This window comes from Phodopus roborovskii, unplaced genomic scaffold, assembly GCF_943737965.1.
Source record: "Phodopus roborovskii unplaced genomic scaffold, PHOROB, whole genome shotgun sequence".
In the NCBI taxonomy this organism is placed as follows: domain Eukaryota; kingdom Metazoa; phylum Chordata; class Mammalia; order Rodentia; family Cricetidae; genus Phodopus; species Phodopus roborovskii.
Window position 1 is genome coordinate 9,176 of NW_026125277.1, and position 20,075 is coordinate 29,250.

Genomic DNA, 20,075 nt, shown 5'->3' on the forward strand with positions numbered 1-20,075 from the left:
GCCTAAGGCTCAGGATCATAGTGGAAGAGAGCAAAAATTATTGTAAAGCCAGAGGAACAGGGAATTTGGTGTTGAATTTCATTTCCTAGCAATGTCACAGTAGCTGCACCTATGAAGTCTCTTAGCATGGCTGCCCTAAAGATCTCAACGAGAATGATACCAGTAGATGAAAGAGGGAAATCTTCGGGGCCTTAGCCTTAAATGTAGAACTACAGGCAGCTCATAGAGTCTTAGGACATCCCTGAAACTGACCAGAGTCAAATGGTCTGTGTCTATCCCTTTCCCTCAAGGATACAAACAGTAAGAACAGCTGAGAACAGACTATCCTGCTGTTCTCTGCAAGCAGTGCAATGATCTCAAGGGTTCCTCTTTTTTGGTGATGAAGCTGCCTTTGAGTTGTCCCTACCCCTGCCTCCTCATCCTTATTCCTGTAAGTAATCCTAATGAACTCACTGGTTCACCCCGTTGGATTTCGGTGATATTTGATTCTGTGGTGAGTTCCTGATTGAGGTGAATAGAAGTTTGTTTCGTCTCAGGAAAAGTCTCACATGACAATAGTTTACTCCTCCTTGATCATTCACTCTAAGCAGTGTTTTTCAGCCTTCCTAATGCTGTAGCCCTTTAGTACAGTTCCTTATGTTGTAATGACCCCAATCATTGCTACTTTGTAACTAATCACTATTGTTAATTGTAAATGTGGATATATGTGTTTTCTGATGGTTTTATGTGATCCCTGTGAAAGGGTTGTTCAGCTGCTGAGGGGTTGTGATCCACAGGTTGAGAACCATTGACCTAAGTATGATTCAGTGGCCTTTAGCATGTTTGGAAATACATGCAACTATTGTGCCAATTTAAAAAAAGTTCTTTTTACCTCATTGAGACACCACTCTAATCTTTGGGTGTTGCTGCTTGTCTCCTGCTCCTATCCCCTCTCCCTCAACAGTCTGCTTTCTATGGATTGTTTGTTCTGGACAGTTCATGTTGTTTGTTTACTCTTCCCCCTCTTTACCACCAGCACCCAAATAAATACATATGGAGCCCATTCATGCCTGGCCTTAGCTTGGCTTGTTTCTTTCAGCTTCCTTAGTTTAAATTACTCTACTACTTGGGGCCTTTTTTTTTTTAAATTTCTGTTGTATCTTACTTTCCACTATTACTCCATGGCTGGGTGGTTGGCTGGCCCCTGATGTCCTCCCTTCTTCTATCTTTTTCTCCCAGATTTTCCTATTTATTCTCTCTGTCTACCATTCCCAAACTCCATCCTTTTTTCCTGCCTCAATATTAGCTATTCAGCTCTTTATTAGGCCATTGTTGTCTAAAGCAAAGACATTGATCGAATCACAGTTAAACAAATGGCAGCATAAATACCACACCCATTAAAATAATAATCTGGAGCAGTTTCATGCAAATGGAGTCATACTATGCAGTTCTTGATTCAACTGTTTCATTATACTATACTGATTTTAGGATAATTCATGTTCTAGAACGTATTTGTGTTTCATTCTTTTAATGGATGTGAATTAATTTTCCACTTTTAATCAAGAATTAATTATTCTGGTCAGTGGTGGTGGATGCCTTTAGTTCCAGCACTTGGGAGGCAGAGGCAGGTGGATCTGTGTGTGTGTGTGTGTGTGTGTGTGTGTGTGTGTAGGCCATTCAAGCAGAGGAGTTTTTTTTTTTTATTAGGAAAAGGGATCATAAAAAGGGAAAAGGGAAAAGGGAGGGGAGGGAGACAAGCATCAGCAGGAGAGAGGAAAGGGGGGAAAGGGGGGGTGAGAGACACAGAGAGAGGGGAGGGAGGATGGGAGGGGAGGGACAGGGGCCCCTTCAAAGGGGAACATATTGAATAGGCACAGATCCTGTCAGAACCTCAAGGACGGGCCAGTACAGACACCTGAATACTAACACCTATACTTAAAATAAAAAACATTTAAAACTTCATTGTGTTGGTAGGACTTTTAACTCAGTAAAATAGTTGGAAAAAACTCTTGTTCAGAAGGGGAGCCCATCCTTTTATATACAAAGTTGTATTTCTTCTTTTTTCCTTTTTTAATTATTTTTCTTTTTATTTTTTGGTTTCTTGCTAACATAGGGTTTCTTTGTGTAGCCTTGACTGTCCTGGTACTGCAGTTTAGGTTGGTCTTGAACTCACTCTTGTCTCTGCGGATTTTTTTTTTCTTTTGAGGTGCTGAGATCTCATTATATAACTGGCCTTCAATTTGGGATCCACCTCGCCTCCAACTTCCAGAGTGCTGGCATTACAAATAAGCCCCACCAAGCTTTACATAATTCTTTGCCTTTTGGACTTTTGTTGAATAATCAAAAGAAAATTGAAGTAGCTATCTTAATTTTAGATAAAGCAGAGTTGATGAAGATACTAGGAAGAAAGACAGTCCTTGCACTAACAAAATATAGCCATTTCTTCAAAAAGACATTACAGTCATTGTCAAAAAAGACACTACACTCATCGGGCAAAGCAAGCTAGTGAACCCACATATGACCCTGCCTTAGCACAGAGCTAACCAACAAGCAAAACCTGGAACTTGAGTGTGAAAGCGGATCCACTCTAGGAATTGTAGAGTTCAGTCCCCTTTCAGTGTGCCCATCACTGAGCAGTTAGCACTGGGTTAACTTGATGAGTGCAGAACATACTGTTCTGAGCTTGTGGGGGTAAACCCAAGACCAGACCACCTGAAATGGTCTTTAACTTGTGCTGTCAGGCCACAATAGAGTTAAGTTAGAAACCATGCCCGTCAGAAAGGAAGGGTGAAGTCGCTGGTTTTAGGGGCTTCTAGCTCAGAGAATGAGAATGGAGGGAAAGCTCCAGTGAAGCCTAGAGCAGGTGAAAGAAAAGGGTTAGGCACATTGTGAATTTGAGTTACAAAGATGTAAAAGATCAGAACTAAAAGCCATTTTAGAATTTTATTTATTTATTTTTGAGACAGCGTTTCATGTTGCTGAGGTTGGAATCTTGGGCTTGAACTCAGGTCCTCAGGTTTGTGTGGTGGGCAGGCCTGGAGCAACTGTCAGATGACGCCTGGAGGGCAGGGCTTGAGCAACTCTGTGCACGTGAGCCAGTACAGGAAGATGCTTCTAGTTCCTGTCCACCTTTATTTCTCTGTCCTGCTGCCCACATGTGTGGTGTCTTCACAGCAAAGTCTGTGGTTTAGGGATCTCTGGAGCTTCTCCGACCATATGTTAAGTTTTCTGATTTTAGGTATTATTCTGTGTGTCCAGAATGCAAATTAATGTCATTTGCACACTTAAACTTGTAGATTTTTCTTTGTAGATGGAGTCAATAGTGTAAAGTCACTATCTTGTCTTCATTAGGTTTCTATACTTGGCTTTAGATTTTTGTTTGTTTCTTTTTTCAAGACTGGCTTTCTCTGTGTAGCCCTGGCTGTTCTGGATCTCACTCTGTGGACCAGGCTGGCCTCAAACTGGGATTAAAGGTGTGTGCCACCACCGCCTGGCTGGCTTATAGTATTCTTGATTCCTCTAAGTGAACGTTTGGCAGCAGTTGTTTGGAGGTGAGGGTGAGATATCTGGAAGGAAGCAAGCTGAATAAATTATCTGCCCCATACTTCTTTGCTTTGGGTTCCATTCTTTATCCTGCTTGTTTTTCTTGTGGTCTTTCTCCTCAGTATCTGTGGCCAGATAGCCCTCTTCTGTAATACCTATTTCAGAAGGAAAGAAATTCTAGTAGGGAGGGGGTACTGAAAGCTAAGCAAAAGTAAGAGGTAGATTCCTGCCCCATCAGTACTTGAAACTGAGTCTGTATTAGGATGCTTCACTGCTATGTTGAATGGCTTAATATGGCTTAGAATTTCTTTTCCATATTACCCTTTCCCTGCACAGAGTTTTAATACTAGGTTGAAGTATAGGTTGTGGGGAGAGACTACCATTTCATAGCTTTGGACAATCTGTAATAAAGAGTACTATCTACTGTCATTAAGTCAAGCATGGTTTTGTGCATGCATTTGTGTTTTAGTATCTGTGAATGAATTAATGGAATTAATAGACTTTAAGGTGGTTGATATTATATTAATTCAGAAGATGGTTTACAGTGCTTTTGCTTTTCCCTGTCATATAAGATGAGGTTTTCTCAAAGATCAGACAAGTACTGCTTGGCTTGTAATCTTTATGGCTACCTATGTCACAATCAAGACTTTAAAAAAAATTACTGTGTATGTGTATTTCACACATAGTCATGTGTGGAGGACAAAAGGACAACTGTGGGAGTTTGTTCTGCTCACTTTCACCTTTTATGTGAATTCTGAAGCTCAAACTCAGGTGCTAGGCTTACATGGCAAGTGCATTGTGTTTACTTGCTGAGCTATTTTTGCCAGCCCAGAAGCTCTTCGTAAGAAGCGTTGTAGCAGGCTGTGGTGCCACACACCTTTAATCCCAGCATTTGGGGAGTCGGAGGCAGGCTGATGTCTGTCAGCTTGAGGGTAGCCTGGTATACAAAGCAGTTACTGTTCTTGTGGAGAACCCGAGTTTGGTTCCCAGTACTTGCATGGCAGCTCACAGCCATGGATGGGAAGTCCAGTTTCAGGGGAGCTGACACATTCTTGGCTTCTGTGGGTATCAGGGGTGTATATGTGGTGTATATACACATATGCAGGTAAACACATGAAAATGAAATGAATGGATCCTTAAAAAGAAAGGAGAAAGGTAAAGAAAGGAAGTTTCAAAGTCTGGGTGGTAGAATAATGGTAGCAAAAACAGGTTTAACCCTTACCACCTCAATGAGTTTTTGAGTAAAATTTTGTAGAATCACTGAGTTTCTGGCAATGATTGTAATACAACTAAAATACACTTTTTATTCTGTTGTTAGGTGGCTACAGACAAGGTTGCAGAAAAGCTGAGTTCTACTCTCTCATGGATGAAGAGCACAGTCTCGCATACAGTCAGTCAGATGGCCAGTCAGGTGGCAAGCCCCGTCTGCTTCCCTACAACACTACATCCTCATCTACCACACTGTCAACACCGGCACTGTCACCTTCTTCCCCATCAAAGTTGAGTCCAGACGACTTAGAACTCCTGGCTAAGCTGGAGGAACAAATCGGTGAGTGAAATTGCTGGACTTTTCTCTTGTTGGTTATCATATAAATCAAACCACCATCAATTTTAAATATTCATTTCTACTGAGCATATTTGACTCCTTGTTTATCAGAATTACTGAACAGACACTTTCCAACATTTCTTTGAGGAGGTTAGTCTAAGACTAAGATTTACCTTTAGCTAATAACACTCTTAGTATGGCAGTCTCTACGTCCTTGAATTTTATGAATTATTAAGGGCAAACTAGCATTTTTTATTTATTGGGGGATTCAACCCTCAGGCCTTGCTAAGTTAGACACTCCCCCAGTGACCTATGCTCCCATCCCTACTTTTTTATTTCAGACTTTCTAAGTACTTACCTTTGGTTAAAATATAAAAGAATTCAGTCTAGTATGAATGTCCGATTTGTATTTTTAGAGTGGGAAATCCTGTAGAAAGCAAGGTATCCAATTCTCATTAGGAGTATGAGATACAGTAATTGTTTCTTCTTCTAGGACTCTGGATCTTTTTGTGCCTGTTTACTCTGTTGTTAAACTTTGAACTCTCTGGACCTAGGTGTGGGTACATGGTTGTAATTCCAGCACTCAAGAAGGCAGAGACAGAGGTCTCTCAGTGTGAGGCCAGCTTGGTCTACAGAATGAACTCTAGGACTCTTTGAACCATCATCCACAAAAGGATGTAAGGGACAATAGTCTTTAGTGCCTGGCAAAGCAGGTAAATACTACAGCTTTAAGGGTGACAAGGATAATTTTGAATAGCTTTGTTTTGATGTGTAACTCATGTGATACACATATATTTAAAATGTACAGTTTAATGGTTTTTTTTTTTTTTTTTTTTTTTTTTTTTTTTTTTTTTTTTTTGAGACAGGGTTTCCTTTGTGTAGCTCTGTGGCTGTTAAGGAACTCCCTATGTGGATCAAGGTGGCCTCCAAGTCCCAGAACCCCCCTGCCTGTCTCCCCCAGTGCTGAGACTAAATCCTAGATCCTTTCTTTGCCTGATCATAATTACCCAGATACTTTAGTTAAATATTAGTTGTTTATAGATGTTTGAGTCTGTATCTGCACTCAATTTCATTCTGTTCATATGTTACTTTTTGGTCTTAAGATTATACTGTATTGCCTTATTTATTACAGCTTTGTAATAGGTTTGGAAACCAGATATTAGTCTCCTGTGATAGTTTGAACAAGAATGTCCTACAGGCTCTTATATTTCAATGCTTGATCCCTAATTGGTGGAATGGTCTTGGAAAAGATTAGATGTGCACTGAGGGTGGTTTTTGAGTTATCAAAGCCCATGCCAGGCCCAGCAAAAGATATATTTAATTTTTTAAAAACAACAACAGCCGAAATAAAATGTCATACCTGAAGGTTTAGCTTTCTTCCTCCGATTTTGCCTTTCTACCCTATCTATCATTTGTCTGATCTGGTAAGGAAGTGTATTTTACAAGTCTAAAAGTAGAAGGTACTTGACAGAATTGCTGCCTGTGATATACCACAGTAGATATTCTTATTTAGCTTGTATGATTCCTTCCCCACATGGAGATGCTACTCTGTGTCTTTAACTGATTTATGAGATGGAAAATAGGGACAGTGTTTTTGGAAAATGAAAATGTAAGGAGCATGACAATAGAAAATTATTTTCCTTTATATGGTTTTATTACAACTATTTCTTTAAAAAAAGCAAGTGTACATGGCAATCCCTCCAAAATGTGAAGAAATGGCTCAGTGTAATATCAAAGATTTGTTTGAAGAAAGTTAATAATTGATAGGCTTAAGTTAAAATAGGACAGCTTTTTTAGTTTGTGTTAAAATGTTTTTCTTTTTCATAATAAAAATACAAAGACATTGCAGAGATGAATTTAAGGAGGTAAGTTTCAAGTGTGATGATGCATTTTAGTTCAAAGGGGAAATATTACTGTTTTAAAGTTTGAACTATCTATTTGTAATGTTTAAAATTTTGGTATAGCAACCATGTTTATTTCCTTTTACTTGGTTTACTTTTTTAGTATTTCCTTCAAGGAACAATATTACAGTGATAAAACAGAAGCATTTTTATACTAAATATAGTTTATGTTTTTAAAATAAAATTACTGTGAATCTTTGATACCTTAGTTTAAGTGTCTACACTTGATCTGTACTATTGAATGTTTTAGCCACTAACCCCATGGCTACTGGGCACTTGAGATATGCCTTAGTCATGCTGGTAAGTGTAAACTATACCAGGTTTTTGAAAAAAGTAATGTGACATTAATTTTAAGATAATGACTATATGTTAAAATGACATTTTTTCTTTTGAAATGACTTTCTTTATATTGGATAAAGTAGTTCTGTGTGGTAGTTCATGCTTGTAAACCTAGCACTTGGAAGGCAGAAGGATTACTACAAGTACCAGGCCAATTAAGGCTATAGAGTGGGACCCTATCTCAAAATAAAAAAAGAAACCCAAATAAATAAAATAATAAATTATAAAAATTAGTAACTTTTTAAATTTTCAAAACATAGCTACTGCCTGGAACATTTTAAAGTTGTATAAGTGGCTTCATTATATTTCCGTTGGTTGTACAGTCTGGTCTAGATGGTCTAATGTTCATTAAATACTTAAGAAAATGTGTAAAAACAGCATTACCTCAGTTTCCCCAAGGATATCCTCTATAAAATATCCAGCAAAATTCACTAACAAATGAAAAGCTTTCAAGCAAAATAGATACTTTCAAGTCTATGTCAAAAATTTATCTTTAAAAAAAAGGTTTCTTTTATGTGTGAGTGCCTGACTAATGTGTGTGCAATCGGTGTGGAGGTTAAAAGGGTGTTGGAATTCCTGGACTGGAGTTAATTGTGGCTGTAAGCCAACATGTGTGCTGGACCTGAACCTGTCCTCTGTAAGAGCAGCAAGTGCTTTTAACCACTTGAGCCGTGTGTGTGTGTGTGTGTGTGTGTGTGTGTGTGTGTGTGTTTGTGTGTACACACATATACACCTATATAAATTACAAACAATGCGCGCACACACACACACACACACACACACATATATATATATTATAGGGAAATGGCATTTCATTTGAATTGGTTTTGTTTTTTCTGAGTTTTTCTACTTTTCTTTTTCTTTCTGTGAAAGCAGTATTTAGAGTCTCACACTGTAGCTCAGAATTTCCTAGAACATGCTGCATAGTCTAGGCTGGTTTCAAACTCATGGTAATAATTTATGCCTCAGCCTCCCCAGTGCTGGGTTACAGATGTCAGTCCTCCTGTCTGACTAAGGGGGTGGTTACTTTATTTTCAGTTCTTTGTATAAAGGAATCTTGAACTTGAGATGTCGTTCTAAAGAAACAAAGCAAAGAAAGAAATGGGTTTTCAGAGCTGTCATTTTGACACGTCATGTTTTCTATGCTAAACTCTTGTGCTTTCTGTTTTTTTTTTTTTTACTGATCAGAGAGAAATTTGTATGTGTTGACAGGAAAGCATGAGTCAGGCATATTGTCTGAATGTTTGTGACTACAGAATTCCTTTGTTGGACTCTATAATCTGAAATATAATACGTCGAGCCTTTGGGAAGCTCTGTTCTCATGGATGGAATTAATATCTTTTATAAAAGAGACTTTAGGAAGCCTTTGGCAGTGTCTGTCACATGTGACATGGTTATATAAGGCACTGTTAGTGGGAAACAGCCCTTGTCAGACTTGAATTTTAGTGTGTGGACTTCCCAACTTCAGAATTGTGAAGAATAAATATCTGTTGTTTATAAAATACCTAATGCAATTATTTTGTTATAGCAGGCCCAGAGAGACTTAAAGAACCAGATCTTACTGATTTGCTAACCGTTTAATTGACAAATTATTTTCTTTCTCCAAACATGTTTCATATCCTGTTTTAGTGTGATATTATTAGAGACCTTGGAATCTTATGCTGGAAACACTGTTCACTTTGCGATAAGACTCTCTGCTTTTAAGTGCCAGAATAGTTAGTTTCCCATCTGTTTTCCTAGCACAGCATTTTTCTGCCTTAGTTCTTTGCAAACTATCTTAGCAATTTGCAGATTACTAGTTTGTATGCTGACTGGTTGCTGCTGTGTTTTGCTCTGATAACCACGGGAAAACAGTTAGCCAAATCTCATCTGGTATTCATAGTGTTTAATGTCATCTGTTCATAGTTGCCAAATTTCTGTATTCTTTACCTTTTTTCCCCTCTGAACTTTAGGCTGTGTTTCAAACTGTTGGTACTGCCCACAAGGATGTTTGAAAGTAACTGAGTAAGTTTTAGAGGAACTTCTCAGTGCCCACAGACTGTATCAGTGATGTTGCATCCTATTTTTCCCAGTTCCCAGACTCTGGTCTGGAAATTGTTGACTTTCAAGCATTAAGTTTGTCTTCTACCATTATTGTAATTTCTTAATTATGTTGAAATTAACATGGTCATCTGTTTTGGGGTCTTCCCAAGTTATGTAACCACATTCAAAGATACTTTATTTTAATTATATATTTTTTTATAAGTCTACTTATTAAGGCATTTGTAAATGCTTTTCTTGAATGCCATGTCTATTTAATGACATAGATCTAGGAGAGGCACTGTTAAATGGTTTTCTAAAATGTGAGCATTAGAGTGTGCTTGCCAGTTAGAAGCAACTTACCCGTTGCTTCTTGGCTCTAAACCTGTATATTGTATAAATAATGTAGTCAGTTATAAGACAGTGGTATTTGTGTATCTAAACAAAAAAGGCATATAGAACAATAGTATGCTTGTGTATGACATTTACCACAATAGATCCTGTAAACTTTTGTATTACAATGAGAGCTAAATGAGTTTGCAGGCCCAGGATACTACACTGCTGTAGGCTTTACGGTGTGTGTGTGTGTGTGTGTGTGTGTGTGTGTGTGTATTTTCTGTATATTTAAAGTATATGATTTAGTTAGGGGTTTTTTGTTTTGTGTGTGTTTTTGTTTTTTGGAAACAGTCTCACACATAGACCTGACTGTGCAGCTTACTATACAGCCCAGGCTGGCTGTGAACGTCTAGTGATCTTTCTGTTCCTGCCTCCGATGTTTTAGCATTACAAATATATACCACATTAGATCTATAATTTTTTTCTTCACACTTTCTTTGTGGAAGGGCATTGAGACAGTCTAATTACATAGTTCAAGCTGGGTCTTGATCTTGTCATCCTCCCATGTTAGCTTTCCAAGTGCTGGAATTATAGGTGTGTTTTGCAAAACTGGAATCTTGATATATTTGTGACTCTTATGCATGTAAAAATAACTGGTTTAAAACAATGTGGGGGTGTACAAAATACTTTTTTATTTATAAATTTTATTTAAAATTAAACTTACTTGAAAAACTTTGGTTAAAAAGATACTTGTGCATGTATACATGCATTTGTATGTCTGTTAGTAAGTGAGGATTATTGTTGTTTCTTTTAGTTGTCCTTCCTGTCCCACTGGAAGGTCTGTAGAGGCAGTTAAAGCATGTGGAGCTGTCCTCCCTACACTCTCACACACCAAACAAAAACAAAAAACAAAAACCCCAAACCAAGCAATGCTTTTCTTTTGGAGGCTGTCCTAAGGCTGTTAGATCAATGCTAACAAGCTTCCTGCCCAAACCTTTTATTGGTCACATTAAGAGAAAACAAATTATTTAACTATGAAACAGTATGTTGGATCTATTTAATTATATGGTTAAATTATGGACTAATTTACAGCTGTTCAGAGTATCCAATAAATATGTAAGCTGTCTAATCAGGTACTTAATGAACGTGCATCAAATTATGCTTCATGAGTAAAGATTCATTTTAAAGAATCTGTTGTCTAGAGAACATCTACATGGCTGAAGACTGGTTTCAGACAAACACAGTTGACATGTTTCAAATATTGTTTTACTAGAGTATGGATGAGGGAAAATACACACACACACACACACACACACACACGCTGTATACACACACAATTTGAAATTGGATTAACATCCTGTAAAAAGTGCATTATGTAAATGACTTGCTGTATGATGGTGTTTTCTAAGTTTGGTTAAAGGTACTCTTTAACTCAGTAATAGTAATGTTTTTTTGTTTTATATGTGTACCAAAGAGTTTCACAAGGTTTTGGTATAATACAGCTTAGTTTCATAAAGAAAGTTTCTTATTTAAGTTTTATTCCTGGGAGGTTGTATATTATTTCATAGCCCTTTAAGTTTATTTCTCTATCATATTTAATAACCTCCCCCCCTCTTTTTTTGGAGACAGGGTATATCTCTGTGTCCTGGGATACACTCTGTAGACCACCAGGCTGGCCTTGAACTCAAAGAGATATACTTGTTTCTGTCTTCAGAGTGCTGTGATTAAAGGTGTGTGCTACAATGCCTGGCTAAAATTGCTTTTAAAGGTATCTTTTAAACTATAAACTGAAATCCTTTCATATTTGAAAAATGTGACAAATTTAAATGAATAAGGCTGAGTGAAAAATCTACTAATTTCAGCCAAACAAGGTTCTTCAAGCAATAAAACCTGTTCACACAAAAATAATGGCTGGAACAGTTGGTTTATTACACAGATTAATCATTATTGAATGTACAAGCCCCAGAGGAATCATTGGGTCTTTTATACATGTTATTTTTCATCAAATGGAGTTTTTACTCTTATATCCAAATGGGTTAAACAGTTAACATAAGAAAAATAAGAGCTATTAGTGAAGTATGTGCTGAGAAATCACAAATAAACTAAAGAATGTGGAGAGAAAGGCGGTTGAAGAGTCAGGGAGGTATAAAGGATTTGGGAACAAAGCCAGTCACACTTTATGGACTAATAGCATCAATCTATTTTTCTTAACCAGTTAGACCTTAAAGTACAGGTGGGTTGGGTTTAATCTGGTTGGCTCTAATGCTCATCTAAGTTCTAGGTGTTATGGAATAAAATGAGTACAGACACTTTCATGGTCACCCTAACTTTTCATAACTTTAAAAATTTAAATGGCTTCCACTTAAAAGCAATCTCACAAACTCCAGCAGATTTGTGGGGCTTTCTCCCTTCTAAGCAGTGTAGGGGCACCCACCACCCCCTTCACACTGGTTACATTTAAGTCAGTTAGGAAAACTTTTAATCTCACATCTTGGTTATGCCTCGAGAGCACTCCTGTGCTAGGACAGTACAGTATTTCTGGTGCGGACAACTTGCAGCTGTACCGGATCAGGTGAACAAAGGTGCGCCAGGAAGGGATGAAACGGGTGCGGTGTGGGCTCACAGCAGTCAGATGGGAGTCAGAAGGACTTTCAGAGTTCCCCTAGCTTTATTTGTAGAGGATAGCCAATAATCTCTTTGGTCACATGGCATACTTCTGCGTCCATTCCCGAGCTGTTCTGTTGTACTTGTCCCTGTCTGTTTTGTAGATCTGAGCGATCTCAGGCACTAGGGGGTCATCTGGATTGGGGTCACACAGCAGAGAACTGATGGACAGAAGCACTTTGGAGATGGTTAGTGCTGGAGACCACTGTGAGCGAAGAATATCAAGACAAATGCTGCCGTTACTGTTAACATTTGGATGATAAATTCTTGTTGTAAATTCAACCTTGGGCGGTTTGAAGGGATACTCTGTTGGGAAGTCAATTGTCAAGAAAAAGGCCCCGCCCTGGTAGGGACTGTCATTGGGCCCCATGATTGTAGCTTGCCAGTGGAACATGTCTTCCCCGACGGGGCCCGCTGAACACTGGGCTGGGGGGATCCTGCGCCAGGTCGTTCAGTTCCTTGTGGATTCTCTTAAGAGCCATGCTGGGAGGCTGTCGTGGTAGGCCCTGGCGGACGAGGCAGGGGCTGAGGCAGCCTCGTTGGTTGTGGATCAGCTGCAGAAGAGGAGGTGGGCGCCTCTGGCCTGGCCCTGGCAGGATGCACAGGGGGCCGAGGCCCACTCAGCTCCCTCCCCGGGCCAGCCACCGTGGACACAGTGTCCGTCTTCACATCGGTTGGCACATCACCCTGCAGCCGCCCTTCTTGTGCTGCCGCAGAAGCGCCTCTCTTCCTCCGCAGATCCCTCCGCCGGACCCCGTGCCCGGGCTCGTGGGCTCGTGCCACGGTCTGTGCCTGCTACTACAGACCCACGCGGAAGGGACAGCCAGGGAAGGTGACAGTGCATCAGGGACGATATGATTGTTTGTTTTGTAACATACCATCATCACAGATTCGTAATATGTTGTACTATGCTGTCATGATGCAGCTGTCACCAGGATACCACGTAATACCTCTGGTTCACTTTGAACAACTACTGATGACTGAAAAGACAAATGTTTCAAATCTCAGATAGAAGGACTTCTTTCACTTTTTAATTTTTGATTTTAGAGTTTTAAAGATTATTCCAAAAATTTCTAGAATATACCAGAAACTTGAGAAAGCAGATAAATGCTTACATCTCTTCTCTTTATAAAGGGTACCAAAATAATCTTTCACTAAGTAGTTCACATTTTAAACACATTTTGGAAAGCTTACAGTGACAAAAGACAGGTCTCTATTTACATTCCGAATGTTTTCCCTCTTAGTTTAAGGAACAAAAAGGCAAGTAAAAAGAAGAAACAAACCAGAATAAATAACAGCAAAAACTAAAAAGCACAAGAAACACAGATACAGAAATAAAACCTACAATAACACAAAATTGGAAACCATAATACCCAAGTAAAAGACCAGTTTAAAAACAAAAATCCGTAAAAACACCATAAGTTAGTTCTGAATTGGCTGTCTACTGCTGATTGTGGGCCCTGCCCTTAAGTGTGGTTTATGTACCCAGTGACTCCATCGTAGAAAACTCATTTTTCCTTTGCAAGTGGTTGTCAGTTGGAGATAGCTTCTATGTTAGGGATTGTAGATGTGTTCACCCTGCCCTCTCAGCACTGGGACCTTATCTGACTTGGACAATTGTAGACTCTGTGCTGCCACGGTCTCTGAGTTGACATGTGCACCACACCTTTTGAGTCTAGAAGACCTTGTTTCCTCGGTGTCTTCCTCCCCTGTGTTCTTACAGTCTTTCTGCCTCCTCTTCCTCAGTCTCTGAGCCCTGAGCAGAGGGGTTCGATGCAGATGTCCCATTTAGGACTGAGTGTTCCAGTGTCTCTCAGTCTTTGCACACTGTCCAGTTGTAGGACTCTGTATTAGTTCCCACCTACTGCAAGAGAAAGAAAGCCTCTCTAATAATGGCTGAGTGTGGCACTGACCACGCCCATTGGGGGTGGGGACAGGGACAGTCGTGACCCTAAGGGAACTAGGTCTAGGGAAGGGGCCTGTAGTGCTCTCTTGCTTGTAGGACGGGCAGAGAGCATCTGGAGGCATCCCTGGGACCAGAACCTGTTGGTGTTCATCTGTCTCTGTTGTAAGTTATTTCTCCCTGAATAAACATCTATTCAGCCTGTTTTTCCTAATTCTTATTAAACCACGATATGAGTGAGACACTTATCTGTGTGTATAGCAGAATGTTGTTAGGAATCATTTTGCTATGCTACTTTAGCAGAACAATAGTGTTTGGCTTTCCTATAGGCTCATGGCTTATCTAGTAATAGGTTCTTGGCCACCCAAACAGTGTCGGGCATGGGTTCCATCTCAGGGAGTGGGTCTTTAATCCAATCCAATAGTGGTTATGTCCACAATGTTTGTGCTACTACTGCACTAGCATTTTATGCAGGCAGGCCACTAGTCTCATGGAGTAGTGACTCAACTAAATGTAACCCGTTCCTGGCACTGGTAGTTTGATTTGGTGTCAGAGGATATTTAGTTGGGACACTTCATTTAGATTTCCATACTAACCAATAAATAAATAGATAAGTAAATTTCTTTTGAGTAGCATCTAAAGGTTTCTATATGACTCTTCAAATGGCCCTTAATGTTAGTGTCCTTCCTTAACATTTCCTCCTTTATTCCACTAATTGATCCACATGTAATTCTTTGTTTACATTCCCCCTCAACTGTCTCTCTATAACTATATATCCTGGTTCTATTTGGAGTAGATTTTTGTGTAGGTAACTAACTATACAGCCATCTAGTTTGACCAGCACCATTTGATGAAGATGCTATGTCTTCAGTGTGAATTTCTTGCTTCTTTGTCAAGAATTGGGTGTCCATAGGTGTGCGGACTTATGTCTGGGTCTTCAGTTTGATTCTGTTGATCAGTTGTGAAAATTGTGTTTTCAATTTCTGTGAAGAATTGTGTTGGGGTTTTGATGGGGATTGCATTCAATCTGTAGATTGTTTTTGGGAGGGTGGCCATTTTCACTATATTAATTTTGCTGGTCAATGAATGTTGGAGATCTGGCCATCATATGATATCTTCTTTGACTTCTCTAATGTCTTAAATGTTTTCATTATAAAAGGCTTCCACATGCATAGTTAGAGTTATTGCAAGGATATTTATGTATTTATTTTTTGAGGTTGTTGTGAGGGTACTGTTTTCCTGATTTCTTTCTTAGTCTGTTATTTGTATATGGGAATGCTTCTGATTTTTTGTGTGTTCATTTTGTATTCTGCTAGTTTGCTGAAACTGGTAGTTTTTAGGATCACTTGCATATCAAATCATATCATTGTCCAATAAAGATGCTTTGACTTTTTCTTTTCCTATTTATGCTCTTCAGTTGACTAATTGCTCTAGCTAAGACTTCCAAGTACTTTCTTGCAGAGGCATGGAGAGAACGGACAGCCTTATCTTGTTCCTGATTTTAGTGCAAATACTTTGAGTTTCTCTTCATTTAAGTTGATTGCCTTTATTGTGTTATGTCATTTGTATCCACACTCTTTCCAGGGCTTTTGCCATGAAGGAATGTTGGATTTTTGTCGGAGGCCTTTTAGTCCGTTTATGTGGTGGATTTCATTTACTGATTTATATGTATTTAGTCATCTCTGCATGTCTGTGATGAAGCCTACTTGATAATCGTAAATGATCTTTTAAATATATATGTTCTTAGATTTAGTTTGCCAGTACTTTATTGAGAATTTTGCATCTATGTTCTTAAGGGAAATTGATCTGTAATTTTCTTTATGTGATTTAGGTATCATAAAAGAATTGGGCAACATTTCTTCTGTTTCCCTTTATGCAATAATTTGAGGAATATTGGGGTTAATTCTTCTTTGAAAGTTTGGTAAAATTCTGCACTGAAACCATCTGGGCTTTTTTTTTTTGGTTGATAGAATTTAAATGACTGCTTCTATCTCACTAGGGGTTATAAATTTGTTTAAATTGGATATCTGTTCTTGATTTAATGTTGGTAGGTTGTCTATATGGAGAAAATTATCCATTTCTTGTAGATTTTGCAATTTGGTGGAGTTCAGAGTTTTAAAGTCAGTTTATTTGTTTTTAATTGGACGATTTCAGCTCTGAGTTTGACTATTCTTTGCTGTCTATTCTTTGGGTGTTATTTCTTCTTTCTGTTGTAGAGTTTTCTAAGTTGCTACTAGATTGCTAATGTTAGATCTTTCCTTTTTTTTTTTTTTTTTTTTTTTTTTTTTAAGGAAGGCAGTTCGTGTTATGAAGCTTGTCTCTTAGGACTGTCTTGATTACATCCCTACATAGTATTGTGTATGTTGTGTTTTCATTTTTATTCAGTTTTTGAACATTTTAAATTTCGTTTTTGATCTCTGCCTTGATCCATTTTTCAGTAGTGAGTAGGGCAGTTTCCATGAGTTTGTATACTTTTTTTTTTTTTTTTAAAGATTTATTTATTATGTATAGTGTTCTGCCTGCACGTATGGCTTCAGGCTAGAAGAGGGCCACAGATCTCATTGTGAGCTACCATGTGGTTGCCTGGACTTGAACTCAGGACCTCTGGAAGAACAGCCAGTGCTCTTAATCACTGAGCCATCTCTCCAGCCCCATACTTTCTGTTCTTGCTATCCATTTTTAGTCTGCAGTAGTCCAGTAGGATATAGGGTGTTATTTCAGTTTTCTTTTTTCTGTTGAGACTTGCTTTGTATCTAAGTGTGTGTTCAGTTTTGGAGAATGTCCCATGGGCTGCTGAGAAGAAAGCATATTCGTTGGTATTGGGGTGAAATGTTTTGTAACAATCTGCTAAGTATATTTAATTTATGATGTTATTAAACTCCATCATCTCTGTTTAGTTTATGTCTGGATGACCTATTGGTGAGAATTGGATATTGAAGTTTACTCAATGTTAATATGTGATTTTAGCTGTAGTAGTATTTCTTTTATGAACTTGAATGCCCTTGTATTTGGTGTATATATATTTAGAATTACAATATTCTCTTGGTGTAGTTTTCTTTTGAGAATGTAGTGCCCTTCCCTATCACTTCTGATTGGTTTAGTTTTGAAGTCTTATTTTGTCAGATATTAAAATCGCTATACCTGCTGACTTCTTGTTCCCATTTGTGTAATTTGTGAAAATTGTGTTTTGAATTTCTGTGAAGAATTGTGTGTTGGAATTTTGATGGGGATTGCTTTGAATCTGGGGATTGCTTTTGGTAGGATGTTGTTTCTCTTCAGCCTTTAATGTTACAGCCATCCTATTCAGAGCAGCTGCAGCTCCACCACAAGACAAGGCCACAAGAGCTGAAGCCTGAGTGAATTCTGTTCCCTCAGGCACCAACTCTTTCAAAGCTACTAATGATACTTACTTAAATTTCTTTTTTCACTAAGGAACTCAAGATTCAAAGGTTGAGGTAGAATCCTGCTTCCCCTAGAGGCTGAATAACAAGCAGCTCTCCTCCTAGAGTTTCTCAAAAAGTCCTCCTGTTTTTTCTTGCCCTCTTTATAAACTTTCTTTGCCTGCTTCCTCCCTATAACTTCCTGTCAGCTAGTTGCTGACCCAGCCTCCTGACCACAGATGAATTTTATTTAATCAAACACATCTTTGCATCATTAAAAAATGTTTCAGATCATAAACAAAAGTAACATACCTTATATTAATATCCTACAACTTACTTATATCTCTATATATAAATACTTTGTTTACATGTGTAGAACAGGAAAAAAGAAGGGTTTGATTAATCATTAGCTTTTAGGTCTGGTCACAGTGTAAACTTGATAGGATTTAAGGATTAGTAAATCTATAGATTCTGTTGAATTTTTTACAGATGTATATTTTTTTTCCTTTGGAGCCCCACCCCCATTTTCCTCATTTGAATTTAAAGCACTTTACATTTTTATTTTTTTTATTTATTGGAGGAGGGGGAATATGTGTGGAGACCAGAAAACAACTTGTGGGAATTAATTCTCTCTTTCTACCATGTGAGTCCCAGGAATTAAACTCAGGACATCAGCAAGTACCTTTACCTTTTGAGCCATTTCATTGGTCCTTGATTGGTTTTCAAGATGAGGTTTTTTTCATTTGTGTTGCCCACACTTGTTTTGAGTAGCTTTTTCCTGCTGGTCTGGTCCCACTACTGCACCAGCCCCAAATAACACACAGAGACACTGTATAAGATATAAAGCTATTGGCCTGTTACTAGTGTTTCTTATCGGCTAGCCCTGTCTTAAAAATCAACACATTTCTATTAATCTAAGTATTTCCACGTGGTATCATCTTACCGGAGGAGAGAGTTGCTGGCGTTCTGCTCTATGGAATCTCCTCCCTACTCCTTCCTCTTTCCTCCTAGTCTCCTAGTCCCGCCTATCTTGCTTTCCTATTGGCCAACAGTGCTTTATTCATTAACCAATAAGACAAACATATTTGCAGAATGACATCTCCCATCACACGCTGGTCTTAAAACTCTTGGTTAAGAGAGTTTTAAGTTTCCTAGCCTCCTGAGCAGCTGGGTCCTTTCTGAAATGCTACATTGTGCTGGGCTCCATTAGATTCTTTTTTTTTTTTTTTTTTTCTAATTTATTATTTTACATGTTGATCCCAGTTCCCTCTTCCTCCCTCCTCCCTTTTACCCTCTCTTCTCCCTCACATGCATCCTGACCACCCTCCCATCCCCCACCCTAATTCCACATGTAGGGCAATGCCATCCAGGTGGGGTCATGTAGATCTGTCAGGTCATTTGAAGTAGGGACTAGGACTTATCTCCCCTCCATGGGGAATGTGTTCTCAGGGTCCTTTTGTGCACCAGGGATATATCCTGGTTCCACTGTCTGAGGTTCCTTAGACTGCTCAGTCCTTCTGGCTGAGACCCATGTTCAGGGGGTCTGAGTTAGTCCCATGCTGGATTCCCAGCTATCAGTCTGGGGGCCCGTTAGCTCCTCCTTGTTCATTTAGGTCAGCTGTCTCTATGTGTTTCTGCAACCTGGTCTTGTCCTCTCCGTCTGCATCTGGATTCTAGTTCAACTCAGTGTTTAGGTATGGGTGTTTGCTTCTGTTTCCAACAGGTATTAGATAAGGGCTCCATGGACAAGTTAGTTGTTGATCTCACTATCCAGGAAGGGCATTTACGGTAGCCTTTCCACGGATGCTCAAATTGTTAGTTGGCAGCAGTCTTGTAGGTCTCTAGACCTTTCTTTAGGTTCACTTTTCTCTTCAAACCAATATTGGATCCCTCTTTTATGTTCTCTCTCCCTCTCCCTCTCTCTCCCTCTTCCCTCCCTTTTTCCTGTCTTCTATTCCTACCCTGACTCAATCTCTCAATCTTCCTAGTCACACATGTTTTCCTCTCCTCCCCCTCTCTTTCTCCTACTTCTCTCTCCATTCACCGCCCCTCCACTTCCTCTGTACTCTGGGGGACTTGTCCCTTCCCCCTTCTGTGAGAGACTTTATATGAATCTCTTAGAATGTACCTTGTATCCTAGTTCCTCTGGTGGTATGAATTATAGGCTGGTGATCCTTTGCTCTAGGTCTAAAATCCATATATGAATGAGTACATACTATGTTCCTCTTTTTGTGACTGGGTTATCTCATTCAGGATGGTTTCTTCAAGTGCCATCCACTTGCCTGCGAATTTCAAGATTCCATTATTTTTTTCTGCAGAGTAGTATTCCATTGTGTAGATGTGCCACATCTTCTTTATCCATTCTTCAATTGAGGGGCATCTAGGTTGCTTCCAGGTTCTTGGTATTACAAATAATGCTGCTATGAACATAGGTGAACAGATGTCTTTATTGCATGGATGTGGAT

General features: G+C 39.0%; 2 protein-coding genes across 2 annotated transcripts in view; one reads left to right on the forward strand and one right to left on the reverse strand.

Annotated features, from left to right (window-relative positions):
- Positions 1-4,844: 4,844 nt before the first annotated feature.
- The window catches only part of LOC127229351 (EVI5-like protein), a 106,390-nt gene continuing 91,159 nt past the window's right edge, over positions 4,845-20,075 (forward strand). The window contains 2 exon segments of the mRNA XM_051194468.1: positions 4,845-4,951; positions 4,954-5,075. Coding sequence (XP_051050425.1) covers positions 4,889-4,951; positions 4,954-5,075 — 185 coding nt within the window. The 5' untranslated portion in view covers positions 4,845-4,888.
- Positions 12,126-12,954, reverse strand: LOC127229346 (ubiquitin-conjugating enzyme E2 D2B-like). Its single transcript, XM_051194454.1, is given in 2 exon segments — positions 12,126-12,760; positions 12,762-12,954. Coding segments are annotated over 2 exon segments (444 nt in total). The 5' UTR covers positions 12,810-12,954; the 3' UTR covers positions 12,126-12,364.